The sequence below is a fragment of the Haliotis rufescens genome, unplaced genomic scaffold, assembly GCF_023055435.1.
Source record: "Haliotis rufescens isolate VD_foot unplaced genomic scaffold, xgHalRufe1.0.p SCAF_17, whole genome shotgun sequence".
Lineage (NCBI taxonomy): Eukaryota > Metazoa > Mollusca > Gastropoda > Lepetellida > Haliotidae > Haliotis > Haliotis rufescens.
The window spans coordinates 25118265-25136327 of NW_025963857.1; the positions used below are offsets into that span (position 1 = coordinate 25118265).

The 18063-nt window shown below is 41.2% G+C and overlaps 1 protein-coding gene across 1 annotated transcript; it reads right to left on the minus strand.

Moving 5' to 3' along the window:
• Positions 1-796: 796 nt before the first annotated feature.
• LOC124113126 (neuronal acetylcholine receptor subunit alpha-10-like) lies at positions 797-15560 on the minus strand. The gene is made up of 4 exons (XM_046473362.2): positions 15408-15560; positions 3457-3566; positions 2216-2754; positions 797-1473 (listed from the first exon to the last, which is right to left on the minus strand). Exons 1-4 carry the CDS (start codon positions 15558-15560, stop codon positions 1091-1093), a joined length of 1185 nt encoding a protein of 394 aa, XP_046329318.2. The 3' UTR covers positions 797-1090.
• Between the last annotated feature and the right edge of the window lie 2503 nt (positions 15561-18063).

Below are 18063 nucleotides of genomic sequence, written 5' to 3' on the forward strand. Positions count from 1 at the left end.
CAATTGGGATCGATGATATGCATCAACCAAGTCAGCGAGGCTGACCATCCGATCCCGTTAGTCGCCTCTTACGACAAGCATAGTCGCCTTTTATGGCAAGCATGGGTTGCTGAAAAGCTATTCTACCCCGGATCTTCACGGGTCTCAATATGACAGCAGTCTTCATCAATAAAGTCAACGAGCCAGACTACCTGATCCCGAAGACCAATTCTAAACCGGATCTTCACAGAGAATACTTACTCACACAGATGAGTTTGATGAGAATTCACCATCAACATATTTCAGTGGGCTGATTTGGGCAAATTCATCAATAATATTTCATTCTTTTTTTTGTTACGTCTCGTTCTGTAAATAATCGAATCCAGTGATTGTTATTATCATGATAAATGTAATCAACTAAGTTTTGTTTGTTTGTTGTTTAACGCTGCACTCAGCAATATTCCAGCTATATCACGTCGATCTGAAAATAATCGAGCCTGGACCAGACAATCCAGTGATTGACATGAGCATCGATCTACACAATTGGGGGATGCTATGACATGCATCAGCGAGCTGACCATCCGTTGTCCACCGAGTCTGACCTCTCGATCCATTCAGTCGCCTCTTACCACAACCAGCCTAGTGGTTAAAGCGTTCGCTCGTCACGCAGAAGACCCGGGTTCGATTCCCGACATGGGTACAATGTGTGAAGCCCATTTCTGGTGTCCCCCGCAGTGATATTGCTGGAATATTGCTAAAAGCGGCGTAAAACCATACTCACTCAATCTTACCACAACACCTAATCGATTGGCACATATTTCCTAACCCAGAATCCACACGAGTTTATCAATCATTTTGCAATGATAATTAGGTACCTTAAAAGCTTGTCAGTGTTCGAATATCCTTCTGATTTTGTGACTTCGTACGTCTTCACCGTTGACCATTCCCCATGATATCAACCCAGTGGCATACAAAAATGGCTTCTGACCAGTACTTGTGGATATCGAACACTGGTTGGCAAGGCCCAGGCTCCATTATTTGTATAGACCACTATGACAAAGACGGGGTATTGCAGATTACAGTCTTAACCAGCATTTACTCATTCACCCACTCATTGGGAAATAAGAATCCCGAATATAACTGACACCAATATAGTAAGACACAAGAAGCATGAGAAACAAATCTTATCGAGTCTACGAGCAAATAGAATCCAATTGTCACGTCTGGACACAGCATTCTTTTCTACTTCAAACGCCCCATCTGGTGTTTGGTCATCTGGACACAACCCCACTGAGTTACCCGTAACACTTTGAAGGGACTCTCCTTTGGGCAGGTACTTCTTCTGTTCCCCTATTGCCACAAGCATTTGGGACATCTTGGGAAACTTGGGAAATGTGACTTGAAAGTCTGAGGGCAGTTTGTGAACACATATGATGATTCCATTGGCGACGACTATGAGGATGCTGACAGTTGTTTGTAAGGAGGCATATATTACTGAAAAGAATGTATTTGTTAACGTTACTCATATTAGTCTCAGTTAATTCAATTGTATGATTTTGGTTTGAGTGTTGTTTAACGCCACACTCAGCAATATTCCAGCTTGACGGCGGTCTGTAAATAATCGGGTCTGGAGCGGTCAATCCAGTGATTGATATATCATGAGCATCGATCAACGCAATCAAGATACAATGACATGCAGCAACCAAGTCAGCCGATCTTCATGGTACAACCATAATTTGCAGGCAAAACAAACATCACGTTTCAGTTATTAGATCAAATCCTTTAATCGCGAAGATCCGGGGTAAAATTTGTCTACAGCAACCCATGCTTGCCGTAAAGGGCAATCATGCTTGTTGTAAAAGGCGACTAACGGGATCGGGTGGTCAGGCTCGCTGACTTGGCTGATTCATGTCATCGATCCCAATTACGTGGATCGATCCTCATGTCAATAACTGGATTGTCTGGTCCAGACTCGATTATTTACAGATTATTGACACGGATTATTCCTGAATGCGGCGTTAAACAACAAAGAAACTTTAACCAAAACGAGACACTTAATGAGGTTATTAAAATACTGAATGAACGTTTTCTACAGGATATTTTATTTTTGGTGATTTTTCCCCCGCGTGAAATAGTTTTCAATTGTCCGAGGTTTACCTTTTAACTGTTAAAAGTGGCAGTGACCCTAACTCCTTAAATCGAATCTTCACTTTGTAGGATCCGCATTTATACATACCCATCAAAGAGACTGTATCGGACAACTTTGGCATCGCGTCATTCAGTGACCCAATGAATACCAAGTAGGACAACAACACGGTGATTGACAGAGTTATCTTCTCCCCACACTCTACAGGTACGAGGAAGCTGATTGGACTCAGCAGTGGAAATGTCACCATTGGAAATACCATGATCATCCAATAGAATGCCGGACGTCTGCTGAGCACAATAGAGAAGCTTATCCCCACCAAATCATCGTCTGAAAATGTTGTCGGAAAGCGAGCCAACGCAACTGATGACCCTGCTATTGTGAACTCTCCATGTGGCATGAAACCTGACATTCGGATCTTGTTGGATGAAACTGTAGTGTTCAAAAACCTGCTTGTTGTCATCCAGGGAAGAAAGTCAAAGGAACAGGTCTGGGTGTCAAAGGGATACTTTCTGGTGTCAATTTTGCAGCTTGTTTCACTAACCATCCCTGGTTCCCAAGTGACCAATCCGCTGCTCCTAATAAATACGAGAGTGTCCGAGTTTCCCAAGAATCTTTTCGCAGAAACGCTGGCGGAGAAAGACATTTAAAGTGTTTTGACTAGGAAATATTTTACCATGGCTTTTCACTAAATAAAAGCGACAGAATTCATTCTTAATCATAACAAATCTCTGGTAAAAGCAGAATCGATTATTTGATTCCGACTAATAGAAAGGCCTAATAGTCGCTAGCGATATGGCTGGAATAATGCTGATGCGACGTTAAATTCTAACTCACGCACTATATATTTGAAGGCATAAGTAACCTTAAAGAAAAAGGGGAACTGTATTGAAGGAAAATGGGATCAGGCCACTATGAAAGATTGTACAATACTTTAACAATAAAAATACAACAAAACCTCAGTTTGTGGGGACCCATAAAATATGTCGGCCAGGGAACTAGCCAAGCTTAAAATCAAACCAATTTTAAAATTAAAATATTGAATAAATAGCATTTGGGCCCATGAACTTATAAAGACTCAAACGATACATGGAGTTATAAAGTCCGAGTTATTAAGTTTCATTTTAGTAAACAGTATGGTAAAGAAGTCTTCACAATGTCTAAATTGACACAACGTGAACCAATTAGCATGGGAGTGTTGTGCCCGGTTGAGCTTAGACATGATTTCCCTTTACAAATTGGTTCAGTAAATACCACCCACTTATCCAAATGGTGTCTCTATAATCTAGAAATAATGACAGTTGTCCGTACGCATCTCTGGTCATACGTACTCATTGTCAATGACGTAGTCGGGGAGCCAGATCTTCGTCTGTGGCACCGTAATGAAGTCGAGATCTCCATATTGGCTGGCGTTCCAGGAGAGCAGCATATCATGCCATGTCTGCCAAGTACATATGTGGCATTTATATCGACAAAAAAGCCAAACAAAATAGAATGAAACAGTAAATATTTTCATCTTAATAAAATTTGTCATATATTTTGCAACGTCATATCATGCTTACTCGTGCTGTTTTGAATGTCACAAATTTACATTCGCTCAATTCTTATTTTGTTTCATATATAGTGGCGACTGTGGCCCAATGTATCGCGTGCAGCAAAGGATGATCATGTTGCTATATGCAAATTGTTAAACAGCAACCATAAGCTGAGGTCATCTTGTTTCAGATTATTTTTGAAAAAGATGTATACTTACAAGGCCAAGCCACCCATTCCATATAAGTTTTTGACTTTTTAGATCCTGAAATTGAAAAGCAAAACATTCATTTATCATAATCGTGCACGTTTATGGAATGTAAGTTATGGGAGTTAAGCTAGTTACCACGTGGTTAGTCTATTCTGTGACAATGCAGATAGTCAAGTCATCGGGTAGGATACACCCAACTTTTAGCGAACACCTGGTATCATCACTGTTTGATGGTGAATCATAAATACATGCTTATACTACAGTCAGAATAGCACAAAAGATTCTGCTTTTGGATTTCATGATTATGGAAAGGTGTTTGTGGCTGGTATTTAAAGCATTCAAACAGTAGCATTTATATATGATATTGAGAGGCCATGGGCCAATAGCACATGTTATATACACATGAACTCAAGTATCACAGTGGGGCGAGTGTGAAGAGGGTGATATTGAGAGTCATTTGAGTCAATTGGAAAGTTTATTCGTCGTCGGAGACATCACTGCGGAAGCTAAGACAGTGGCGTGCGTTCACTAAGCGCTGAAGGGAGAAGCCAAACGATTTTTCACAACATTATCTGAGGAGCAGCAGCAATTGTACTCGGGTATGAAACAGGCGTTTCTAGACAGGTTCAAGTCGGTGAAACGGCTATCAGCTGAAATATGTCATAACAGATCTTGTGTCAAAGGCATTTCCTCACGTCACTGATGTTGTTGCTAGAGCAGCACTCAGAATAACACACCACATGAGAGCACTAAATCCAGAGGTGAGACAAAAATTATCTTGGATAACTGCAGATGATATTACTTTTGAAAACTTAGTAAAGAAGGCAATGCAGATCGAGAGGAAGGAGACAGCTGTTAGGCTTGTGGCAACAGGAGAAAACGTCAGTGAAGGACAGAATGCTATTTTAACTGAATTAGCCAAGAAAATAACTGACCTTACTCGAAGCAAGCCAGAATAATCAGCTTCTGTTGTGGCTGTTTCTAGGGAGACTGCAGTAAAATCGTTACAGGTGCAGTAAGCCAGGGCACATTGCAAGAAATTGTGAACAAAATCAAGGAAGGTAGGGTTCACAGGGATAATGGAGATTTAAAGGCAATCTGCCGTGCACAGTTTCCAGGTTCAAACCGGGGAAACTGGATGTGGCTGGGGAGAGAAGCCGAAACTCCCTAGCAGGTAAAGTTAAAGTGTCGGCAACTACAGTAGGAACTGATTCGTGTAGAATTGAAGTAAAAGGAGAGGTTGGAGGGGAGAAGTGCTTGTGGTTAGTTGATACTGGTTCTCAAAGGAGTATTATTATAGACGATTTAGCCAATAGCACAGGGCAGGAGATTACCAGCACTATTTATTCCACATACAGTAGGTGGAGTTGACAGGGATCTTTTGACACATTGCAGAGTTGGGGAACAAAGAGTGAGTGAACATAGGTTTACAGTTTTGAAGAATTCCACATATACTGCAATTCTTGGCATGGATTTATTTCCAAAATTAGGATTGAAAGTGTCGATGGGGGGATGCTGTGTGCTATGACTCAAATACAAAAGAATACAGGAAGATACAAGCTTCTGTTACAACAGTGCCGATGTCACCATCCATATGCCATGTTTACTTGGATCATGCAGTGAAAAGGTCACCTAGGAGCATGAATGTGGTTCAAGGAACTGTATCAACATCAGTGCAGCCAGGCATGACAGGCGTCATTGAATCAGCAGGGATATTTAAAAGTGAATAGCTTGGTGTTGGATGTGGTCCAGTGTTAGAGACCTTCTGAGTCAATAACAAGGTATGTCTTCATTTGACTAATTTGATCTGTGGTTGGAACTTTCTCACCTACAACGGATGATTCACCTGTAATTGCTACATTACCTATGAAAGATGCTTCAGCAGCTACACATGACAGGAAACAGGAAATGGATAGGATCGCTGGCGACCTTGCTAATTCATCACATATTGGGGAGAATGACAAACACAGGCTGTACAAGATAATACAGTCAAATGGTGATGTGTTTTCTGTGGATTGAACATTCTATTCCTACTGGAAATGCAGCGCCTATTGCACAGAAGCCTCGGCGATTTTCACATGATGCCAAGAGCAAGATTTCAGACTTTGTTGATGAAAGTTTACAGGCTGGCTTGATCCGGCCAAGTCATAGTCCATGGTCAAGTCCATTAGTGGATTTTCGCGCTTTAAATGATCATTGTTTAGGGGACAGTTTTCCTCTCCCATGGATAGACGTCAGCTTGTTTGTGTTGACAGACCCTTTCAGCAAATGGGTGGAGGCGTTTGCAGTGCCAGCCCAATCGGCTCAAATAACAGCAACCGTCCTCTACAATGAAATTGTCTGTTGTTATTGTGTCCCAGATGAGCTACACTCTGATCAAGGAAGGAATTTTGAAGCAAACTTACTTAAAGAGCTCTGTGTCAAGCTGGGAATGCGACGCACCCGCACGACACCTTATAATCCACAGTGTAATGGTCAGATCGAGAGAATGAATCGGACACTATCAGAAAGACTTGCTGTACTCATTGAAGCTAAGGACCAGAACGATTGGGATCTGATACTTCCAGCTGCATTGAGGGTCATTAGAACAACCCCAAAATATGGTGACAGATGAAACACAATATATAGTGATGTTCGGACGTAATGCTCAGAACAAGATGCATTTGGATGTTCGTTCGAGTGAAACATTGGATCCTTCATTTAGACTTTCTAAGATAAATAATAATAATAAGTGCATTTATAATACGCCAGATTCCATTCACCAAGCGGATGCTCATAGAGCTACACTATTATTACCCCGGTCAATGGATCAGTCAGTGCTCGATTCTCAGCTCCCTTGGGAGTATACAACCCAAACTGCCTGTGAGGCGCTAGAAGGTTATCAGCCTACCGGGTACCCACTCACTGCTGGATGAACAGAGGCATATTTCGAACAAAGTCACTTGCCTAAGGATCCGTGCTGACACGACTTAATTTGTTCCTTATAAAAAGGGGGAGAAGATCTCATTATTTCATCCTGAAAATAATTCATGAACCAGCAAAAAACTTAATGCAAAGAGATGGGAAGGACCTTTTGTTGTCGAGGAGCAGAGCAGCCTGACAACATACAGGAATCGTATCTTCTCATGTGCTACTAGTGACTGTGACATCAACCATGCCAATGTTGCTGCTCGGGAGCAGAGACAGTCTTTAAGAACAAGAAGAACTCCTTTGTGGTTAAGTGATTATCTGGTGTATGGAAACTGATTGATATTCTTTGAGAAAGACAAATGTCCAATTCAGCATGTATATGTTTTAAGTCAATATACTGTAGATTTTGTAAATATATTTTAAATGTATAAGTAAATTGATAAGGATTGTATCTGCTGATGGAAGTTAAAGAAATACTATTGGATGTATATATTATCTTATTTAACATGTGGGAAATGAATTAATGTCTTGTATCATAGGACGTGGTCTAAGAGGGAGGAATAATGTAAGGGAGATAACTCTCATTCCGGATGTTCTGGTGTTGTTATGAAAGCGCGTGAATTGTTGAAAAAAGTTGACAGTTGTAAGTATAGAATGTTACCTTGATTGTGTTGTGTGATGAGATGACCGTTTTGTCAGTTGTACAATGAAACTCTAACGAATAACAACGTTTGACCTGAAGCAGCGAGTTCTGTTGTCTATCAATATCTTTCAAGGTCTGCGTTAAAGCGCCTATGAAATGATCGGGTATGTCCGCGTCCTGTTCCGTCCATACATTACCATTACCATATGTATGAGACTGATATTTAACAGATGATGCCCAGTCAGTCTGTAATTGTTGATCACAGAGTAATACCATGTTGGAACATTTCTTTATATATCTTGTTACAGACATTTTAACTAATTTACTTCAAAACGTTATCATCCTTATTGTTATATGACTGTGTGTTTTTGTTTTTATCAATGATTGTAACTGTGTTACGTTGTTTCTGTTGAGTTTCGGTAGAAGCTCATTGCATTGTGTTTGGACAGTGATCAGTCGCAGGAAGTGAATATATTTAGATGCTAGTGTTGTATGTAAACATTGTTAAGACTACAAAAGGGAACAATAGCGTGTCCCTCATTTCCATCGCTTTTCAACCAGCTTTCATGTGAGGATCGCTCATCATTCCTGATTTCCTGCCAAGCCCTTCTCGGAAGATTGACCACTGTCGCCGCTATGTGAATATATATTATTATCACTGACTTTTGCTATCCCCACTGTATTTTTGTATTTGATACTGACCACTGTCATCATATTGTATATTGCCATTGAATATTGTACTACCACTCTATTTTGTACTACCATTGTAATTGATGTGCATTAATTTGTATTGATTTGTACACTTAGTGAATTTTGTAATACATTCTTGATTGTAACCCACTTGTTGGTTGGTTGTTTCTGGGTTGACATATTGTTTCAATTTGGGAATTGACACGTAACAAAATAAAGTTCACATTCTATGTGAAACCTTCAAATTGATGTACTAGGTTCAAACCATAGAACATTTTTCATGAATATGTACATACATTTTTTATATGTCATCAAACATTTCTAATTACCAAAACTCTGCTCCATAATTATATAAAAATTAAATCTTATTTTTGTTTCGAAAATCTTAAAAAATGTATTTAATGATATATTTCCGGAGAATTTTAATGGAATACTCATAAAGATCTTAAGCTTGTACGGCAGCTTGGTAAGCATGAATCTTCCATGACAATCTATATGTGAAATATACACCCATGTACTTATAGAATGATACATCTAATGAACGTCTTTGGTAAAAATTGTTTCCGTCTTCTAGCTTGTTTACCGGGGCGGTCGGGTAGCCTAGTGGTTAAAGCGTTCGCTCGTCACGCCGAAGACCTGGGTTCGATTCCCGACATGGGTACAATGTGTGAAGCCCATTTCTGGTGTGCCCCGCTGTGATATTGCTGGAATATTGCTAAAAGCGGCGTAAAACCATACTCACTCACTCACTAGCTTGTGTACCTCCATCCTTTGGAGGTACACAAGCTAGAAGAGGGAAACAATTTTTACCAAAGACGTTTGTACCTCCATCCTTTAGGCGGTCGGGTAGCCCAGTGGTTAAAGCGTTAGCTCGTCATGCCGAAGACCCGGGTTCGATTCCCGACATGGGTACAATGTGTGAAGCCCATTTCTGGTGTCCCCCGCCGTGATATTGCTGGAACATTGCTAAAAGCGGCGTAAAGCCATACTCACTCACCTACATCCTTTAAAAGAATATTTTTTGTCTTTTTTTTTCAAGTTGATGGACACATTCCATTGTTTACAATTGCATTCCAACTGATTAATGTGCTTTTGTAGCTCTCATAAACAAGTTTCTACACCAACGACGATTGGTGGTGGGTCAAAGGTCAAAGTCAGAAGAAGTTTGGTACAGAATATATATAGTAGGTGTCCATCATGTTGTTACAGTATTACGGTGGACACCTACTTTATATGTCCATCATGTTACAGTATTATCGCTATATGGCTGAAGAGGTGCAAAAAGTGTAAATATATGAACTGAGGTAGCCAGCTTGAAATTCAGGAATCTTATCACGCTTGCTCGCCCATTTAGATTTTGGTTGGTTGGTTGGTTGGTTTTTTAATGCCGCAGTCAGCAATATTACAGCTATATGACGGCGGTCTGTAAATAGACGAGTCTGGACCAGACAATCCAGTGATTAATATCTTGCGCATCGATCCACGCAATTGGGATCGATGACATGCATCAACCAAGTCAGCGAGCCTTACCACACGATCCCGTTAGTCGCCTTACGACAAACATAGTTGCCTTTTACGGCAACTTTCATGATGTAGTAAGCGACGCTTTGATTGGTTGGGTGAAAGGTCTTTCTGTCGTGACCCGTCATGGGATGTCCTCAGACCTTTGTTTCGCCATAGCGAGAACTAAGATCTGATTATAATGAGATTGGGTGAATGTAAAATAAAAAAAACAAGGTAAATGAGCTGGTGTCCAGGGAACTGAACACCATCATTTTGTCTGCCGATAATGTGCTTGTATCAGTTGTGAACATATACAGAATGTGCCATGCCGAATATCCAGACCAGAACGGCTGACACGGTGTACAGTTTGCAACACATGGAATGTCTGTATCGTATTTTCATGGTATGGTTTGCCGGTGTAACGTCTAGAATACATCGGGGGCACGGGTGGCCCAGTCGTCTAAGGCGCCGGGATTCGCTGTGTCCCTGGGGCACGCCAGAAACCTATGATCGTGGGTTCGAATCCCGGTTCGCCCCGATTATGTTTCTGGGTTTGTCAGCACCATACCCGTGCTCGTGGGTTTCACCGAAGTGGTAAACGTCTGAGACCTGCATCACTTCGGGCTTTCCTCCCACATTAAGCTGACACGCCGCGATATAACTGGAATACTGTTAAAAGCGGCGTTAAACCCAACTCACTCACTGACTCACTCACTCTAGAATACATCTGTGATGAACGTCAAGTTTATTCACAAAAACAACAACATATTTTTGTCTTTCGTTGGGGCTCGCTTAAGAGTACGTAAATCTAGTAAGTATTTGATGTAAGCAAGTAAGATGTACAAAATAGTATGTAAAACATATTTACCAGGGAATCGATGCTGGTTAGAGAAAACATCATATCCATTTGAATTGGTTCTTCATGGTTGTGAACGGGGCGAACGTATCTGTCATATCCATCAAAGATCAGCTTTTTGACCTGTTTGATGTCCTCCGGGCTAGCACCCCTGACTGGAACAAAGTACTCACATCACTGTGAGCATATACATACCATGCAAAGTCGAGAAAGATGCAGGATTTCATTACAAGGTGAGGCCAGACATGACTGGTTCGTGATGAGAGAAAGTGAGACATCATTAACAGCTGATTTATTGTTTGTTGTTTAACGCCAACTCGGCAATATTCCAACTATATGCCGGCGGTATTTAAAAGTTGAATTTAATAATTTAATCTGGATAAGGCAGTCCAGTGATTGACATCATGAGCATCGGTCCACGCAATGGAATACGATGACATGCAATCAACCAAGAACAGACCGCCCGAAATTCATTTAGTCACCTCTTACGACATAGGTTGATGGGGATCTATCTTCTAACCCGGAGGGGGGCACTGGTGGCCCAGTCGTCTAAGGCGCCGCGATTCGCTGTGCAGAGTTGCGTCCCTTGGGCGCGCCAGAAACCTATGATTGTGGGTTCGAATCCCGGTTCGCCCCAGTTATGTTTCTAGGTTTGTCAGCACCATATCCGTGCTCGTGGGTTTTACCGAAGTGGTAAACGTCTGAGACCTGCATCACTTCGGGCTTTCCTCCCACATTAGCTGACACGCCGTGATATAACTGCAATAATGTTAAAAGCGGCGTTAAACTCAACTCACTCACTCACTCTAACCCGGAATCATAATTGGCTTTTAGAGCTGAAAGTTTAGTCCTCCTCACATGACAGGTAACATTGTGATACTTAAGGCAAAAGGATGTTTGAACGTTTTGAATCAATGTTACTATCTGCCAAATGGCGTTGCAGTCAACTATGACCCATCTGCGTTCAAATGGTTCTACAACGAACAGTGCATATCCAGTGGGTGCGATAACATATAGTATACGAGTATATGATCATTAATAAAGAAATATCCATCAAGAGATTTCGTTATAAACAGGGTTGACTATGATCTATGTTTTTGTACACACCTATGAATTTTAATACATGATAGGGAATACTTACCACATAAACTTTGTAAGCCGGAAAACAGGCAGGCTAGAAGAAGGCGCCCCATTTGCATCGTGTCCTATTTGGTATCCGTTTCCATGAGATACTATAACGATCTTAATAACATGAATAATGAAGGGTGTTTGGGATCAATGCATCAAACAACGTATTTTCTATCAGGTGAACATTCTTCTTCGGTTCACTCTTGTGATAGGCTTTTGATTTTTCACTTTTGTTTGCACCTTGTCTGTTGTGACGGTATCCAAAACACATTGCCTCCTTCTATTGATCACGCAGCGCGAGCATTACTGTCACCGCACTATAATCATTCGCACTGAACATACACCAGTGTTTCCAATGAATCCACAGAAACCAATTAAAACACCACTGAACATACATAGAACTGTTATAAACGTCCTTTATATAATTCCTTATGTTTGTCACTCATTTAGTTTTGTTTGTTATACACAAATAATCTGGCTGTATTGCCTTCCAAATTTAAAAGATCATAATTTATAACAACGTACCATATATTGATCTATCCATCAATTTGTTGCAGTCGTAAGTTGACCCTTACGCGAATTATTCCCCTTGGTTGGTTGGTTGGTTGTTTTACGCCGCAGTCAGCAATATTCCAGCTATATGACGACGGTCTGTAAATTACGAAAGCCTATTAGGGCCAAATTCATTGATAACATTTTTTTATTTAAAAGTTGTAATTACAAGTTGTAAAGTTGTAATTACAAGTTGTAAAGGTGTAATTACAAGTTGTAAAGGTGTATTTACAAGTTATAAAGTTGTAATTACAAGTTAAAAAGGTGTAATTACGACTTATAAAAAGTTGTAGTTACATGTTTTTAAGGTGTAATTAGAAGTTTAAAAGATGAAAATACAAGTTTTTAAAGGTGTATTAACTAGATTTAAAGGCGTAATTACAAGTTTAGAAATGGAAATATCAAGTTTTGAAAGGTGTAATTACAGGTTTGAAAAGGTGTAATTATGAGTTAGAAATGTGAAATTTCACTGAATGATCGAAACATTTGAAGTTCTGTAATTACACCTTTAGAAACTTGTAATAACACCTTTACAAGTTGTAATTACACCTTTAGAAACTTGTAATAACCCCTTTACAAGTTGAAATTACACCTTTACAACTTGTAATTACAACTTTACAACTTGTAATTACAACTTTTAAATAAAAAATGTTATCAATGAATTTGGCCCTAATAGGCTTTCGTACTAATAGGCTTTCGTAGTAAAAAATCAAGTCTGGACCAGACAATCCAGTAATCGATATCATGAGCACGCAATTGGGGATCGATGACATGTATCAACCAAGAGAGCGAACCTGACCACCCGATCCCGTTAGTCGTCTCTTACAAAAAGCATAAAGTCGTTTTTTCGGGCAAGCATTGGTAGCTGAAGACATATTCTACCCTCGATCTTCACGGAGCGGGTACAATATGCAAACCCCATTTCTTCATCATATGGCTGGAATAATTCCTACAACCCCACTCCCACACACACCCGGTCATGGGAAATTGCAATGTATTGAGACCCGGGGTAGAATAGGTCTTCAGCAACCCATGCTTGCTGCATAAGGCGACTATGCTTGTCGTAAAAGGCGACTAACGGGATCGGGTGGTCAGGCTCGCTGACTTTGTCACATATAATCATATCCCAATTACGTTGATCGATGCTCATGATGTCAATCACTGAATTGTCTGGTCCAGACTCTATTATTTAGACCGCAGTCATATAGCTGGAAAATTGCGGAGTGCGGCGTTAAACAGCAAACGAACAAACAAATCAATGTATTGCAATCATTACTCGCCTATTCGTTGTCATTTGAAAAAAGATATCCGAATATGACGGAAACAACTACCGCAAAAAACATGAAGAGCACAAAACATATCTTGTCCATTCTACGAGCTAATGTTACCCAATGGCCACTGTTAAGTGGCATTTCCTGTGAATTCAACTTTGTTAGTGACTTCATCATATCGAAGTAAACAGGAACATTGTTTTCTGGGTTCTTTTCCTGTTCGTCGGTGTTCTTTGTTTTCACAACAAGCTTTGGAACTACGTGCTCAAAGGTTGTTGGGAGGCTGTGAATACATATGATAATTCCATTGGCAACGACTGTCAGAATGCTTAACATTGTTTGGATGGAAGCATACATCACTGAAAGAGAAGAGTAGATATTTGAATGAATTATGTTGACAATGAATTCATATACGGAAACCTGAGGCAAAATTACACTTTTGTCCAAAAGTTTATTGCTTGTTGTTTACTGCACTCGGCAGTGTGTGTGTGTGTGTGTTAGTGTGTGTTAGTGTGTGTGTGTGTGTGCGTGCGTGCGCGCGCGTTAGTGTGTGTGAGTGTGTGTTAGTGTGTTAGTGTGTGTGTGTGTGTATGTGTGTGTCTGTGTGTGTGTGTGTGTGTGTCTGTACACTCGTCAAAAAAAGAAACGCACAGGTAGTATGTTGGTTGGTTGGCTTGTTGTTTTACGCCATACTCAGCAATATTCCAACTATATCACGCTGGTCTGTAAATAATAGTGTCTGGACCAGACAATCCAGTGGTTAATATCATGAGCATCGATCTACGCAATTGGGATACGATAACGTGTCAACCAAGTCAGAGAGCCTGACCACCCGATCCCGTTAGACGCCTCTTACGACAAGCATAGTCAGTCACCTTTTAAGGCAAGCATGGGTTGCTGAAGACCTATTCTAATCCGGATATTCACTGGTCGATTGGACATTGTGTTATAAGGGAAATAATTAACAGCTGATTGACTGATTGACAAGCATGAATTGCTGAAGACCTATTCTTCACCGGATCTTCACGGGTTTTCACCAAAAGCTAAGTGTAGCTACGTAACTTTCCAAATGCAAGTCTAGATGTGGATCGGTTTGTGTAGTATTTGATGACGTGTATCAATCATGTATCAATATGTAACTACAATTTTGAACGATGGCATGTTTACATAGTTTGGACATATTTGAATTAGTCTCGAGTGAGTCAGTGAGTGTGGTTTTACGCCGCTTTTAGCAATATTCCAGCAACATCACGGCGGGGGACACCAGCAATGGGCTTCACACATTGTACCCATGTCGGGAATCGAACCCGGGTCTTCGGCGTGACAAGCTAACGCTTTAACCACTAGGCTACCCGACCGCCCCGAATTAATCGTGAATATCAAACGATAACTTGATACATAAGGTTAAAAATAGAAAGAATATAGTAAATGATAACTCGATACATAAGGTTAAAAAATAAAAAGAATCTAGTAAATGATAACTTTATACATAATACATAATATTAAATATACAGTTTTTTAGTTTGTTGTTTTACGCCGCACTCAGCAATATTCCAGCTATATGACGGCTGTCTGTAAAAATCGAGCCTGGACCAGACAATCCAGTGATTGATATCATGAGCATCGATCCAAGCAATTGGGATTGATGACATGCATTAACCAGGTCAGCGAGCCTGACCACCCGATCCCGTTAGTCGCCTTTTACGACAAGCATAGTCGCCTTTTACGGCAAGCATGGGTTATTAAATATATACAAAGAATCTAGAATCTAGAATTCATAGTAATCTAGATGCATCTGAAACGATGATAGACATACCCATCAATGAGACAGTATCGGACAACTTCGGCATCGCGTCGTTCATTGACCCAATGAATACCAAGTATGACAAGACCACAGTTATTGACAGAGTTATCTTCTCCCCACTGGCAACAGGCACAAGGAAGCTGATTGGACAGAGCAGAGGAAAGGTCACCATTGGAAATACCATGACCATCCAATAGAACGTAGGACGTCTGCAGAGCACAACAGAGAATCTTATCTCCACCACGTCATCGTCCACGAAGTCAACCTTATGTTGATTCACCTGGACGGATGAACCTTCAACAGTGAACTCTCCGTGTGGCTTAAAAGCTGACATGTCGATATTATTCAGGGGACTGGTAGTGGTCAAGAACCTGCTTGTTGTCATCCAGGGAAGAAATTCAAAGGAACAGGTCTGGGTGTCAAACGGGTACTTTCTGATGTCAATTTTGCAACTTGTTTCACCAACTAGCCTTGGTTCCCAAGTTACTAATCCACTGCTTCGGATAAAAACGAGAGTGTCTGAGGTTCCCAAAACACTTGTCGCGGAAACACTGGAGAAGAAAAGTGTAGCGTTATGCCTGTAAGCGATTATTGAACATTTCACGTTTCTTAAACGTCACACCCAGCAATAATCAACTACATGAAAAAATCGAGTTTGGACCAGACAACCCAGTCATAGATATGCTGGTTGGTTGGTTGGTTTGTTGTTTAACGCCGCACTCAGCAATATTTCAGCTATATGACGGCGGGTTGTAATTAAACGAGTCTGGACCAGACCATCCAGTGATTGATATTATGAGCATCGATCCACGCAATTGGGATCGATGACATGTATCAACCAAGTCGGCGTGCCTGACCAACCGATCACGTTAGTCGCCTCTTACGACAAGCATAGTCGCCTTTTACGGCAAGCATGGGTTGCTGAAGACCTATTCTACCCCGGATGGTATTTGCTGAGTATTCATTAATATTGGCTAGCTTTGTGCACAACCACCAGTAGCTAAAGTGATGACGTAAATCATGCTGGGGTAACATGCAGGATGCAGAGGTACTCAAAGTCAGTCCCCATGATCCCCAGCGAGGTGGCCTGTAGCCCGTGTTTTAAACGGTATTAATGATATTGTTATACGTGTTTTATAAAATGTGTTTTTCAATATATATTTGCAATCATAACTCAATTGTGAATATATACTCTTCAAAAAGAGAAACGCAAAAGTGGAGTGGAGTTGCTCGTACTGCACGTGCAGCAGCACTATGAACGGTATTCAAGTGCAGGGTTTTTGATTGCCTGGCATCTGCGTCAATCGAACGCTGACAGTTGAACAACATGCCAAGATTAATAGGAGTGCAAAGAAACAACGTCATAGGGCAGGGGAATCCCGATCAGCTGTAGCCAGGGTTTTCAATGTAGCGCCAAGCGCCAAGCACCATCACAAGGCTATGGGATCGGTTTCATCGGCATGGGTCAACACGTGATCGGCCAAGGTCGGGAAGACCAAGAGTAACCATGACTGCCCATTATCGCTACATCTGACCGCGCCACCTACGTTTTTCAGGAACATCACAGCCACCTAAACCGCATCCCAAATACCCGGACTGCGCAGAATCTCCGACCAGACCGTACGAAACCGTTTAAGAGCAGCATGTCTTCGAGAAAGACGTACTGTTCGAGATATGGAAATTCTCCTACCACACTTTCTCCCTATTGCAGCCAACGGCAACGGTGTATTCCATTTATTCCAGAAGGACAACGTTCGGCCGCATACAGCACGGATTACAAGAGCCTGTCTACACAACAACAACGTTGATGTTCTCCCCCGGCCCTCCAGATCCCCGGATTTGAACCCGACAGAGTACCTGTGGGATGAATTGAATAGACGGCCACGCCGACGTCAAACACAACCCCAGACGTTGCAGCAGTTGGATTTTGCGTTGCAGGCCGAGTGGGCTACCATTCCCCAGGATGTGATTCGCATACTCGTCTCTTCCGATGGGCAGGATGTGTCAGGCCGCTATCGATTCCAACAGGCAACAAACGCGTCATTGACGGTAGCTGACCTTGGCCTTGGACTTTGCCTATGTACCGATAACTGAGATGACTACAATCACCAACTGTTCTCTCCACAACATTTTGGCTCAAAACCTTGTACGGTTCCTCGTATAAATGTTTTTTTAACCTCACAATATCTGGCCTTGCTTTTCTTTTTTTGCAGAGTATATTATCTGGGTCTCGTCGCTATATGGCTGAAATAATGCCGATGCAACGTTAAATTTTAACTCACTCACGCGTTAGTTTACGGAGGTCTGGTCACCTTCGGTTTACCTGTATGTTACTATACATGATGTAATATTTCATCAGAACAAACTCACATACACACAACAATATAATTTCGCACGAGCTCTCAAGCCCGCGCAAAACTGTTCATGTTGAAGGTGTCCCGAGGCTAAGGAAGATTATTTACAGGTGAGACGGCGACATATATATTGTACAAACCTTAAAGTAACTTGTCATTGTCTACCCTTTTCTGCAACTTTTTGCCTGGTTTCAAACTAGAAGCTATCGCCAAGTCAGGCTCATGCAAAGGTAACATGTTCTCATTCAATAATTGGTCGTTGTTTCGCTAAACTATAATGTATTTTCTAGATTCGTTTGCACATACTCATTGCCGATGGTGTAATCGGGAAGCCAGATCGTTGTCTGTGGCACGAGAATCATGTCGATACCTCCATACTGGCTGGCATTCCATGTAAGCAGCTTATCATGCCATTTCTGAATGTAAAAAAGGTGTTTCAATAACGTAATATTTGTTTGTTTGTTTGTTGTTTAACGCCGCACT

Coding starts and splice junctions, on each gene's coding strand:
- LOC124113126 (XM_046473362.2), bottom strand. CDS start 15,560: ATGTCAGCTTTTAAGCCACACGGAGAGTTCACTGTTGAAGGTTCATCC. Junction 3,567..15,407: donor CGTTCTATTGGATGGTCATG/GTATTTCCAATG, acceptor TGTACTTGGCAG/ACATGGCATGATATGCTGCT. Junction 1,474..2,215: donor CGATACAGTCTCTTTGATGG/GTATGTATAAAT, acceptor CATTCTTTTCAG/TAATATATGCCTCCTTACAA.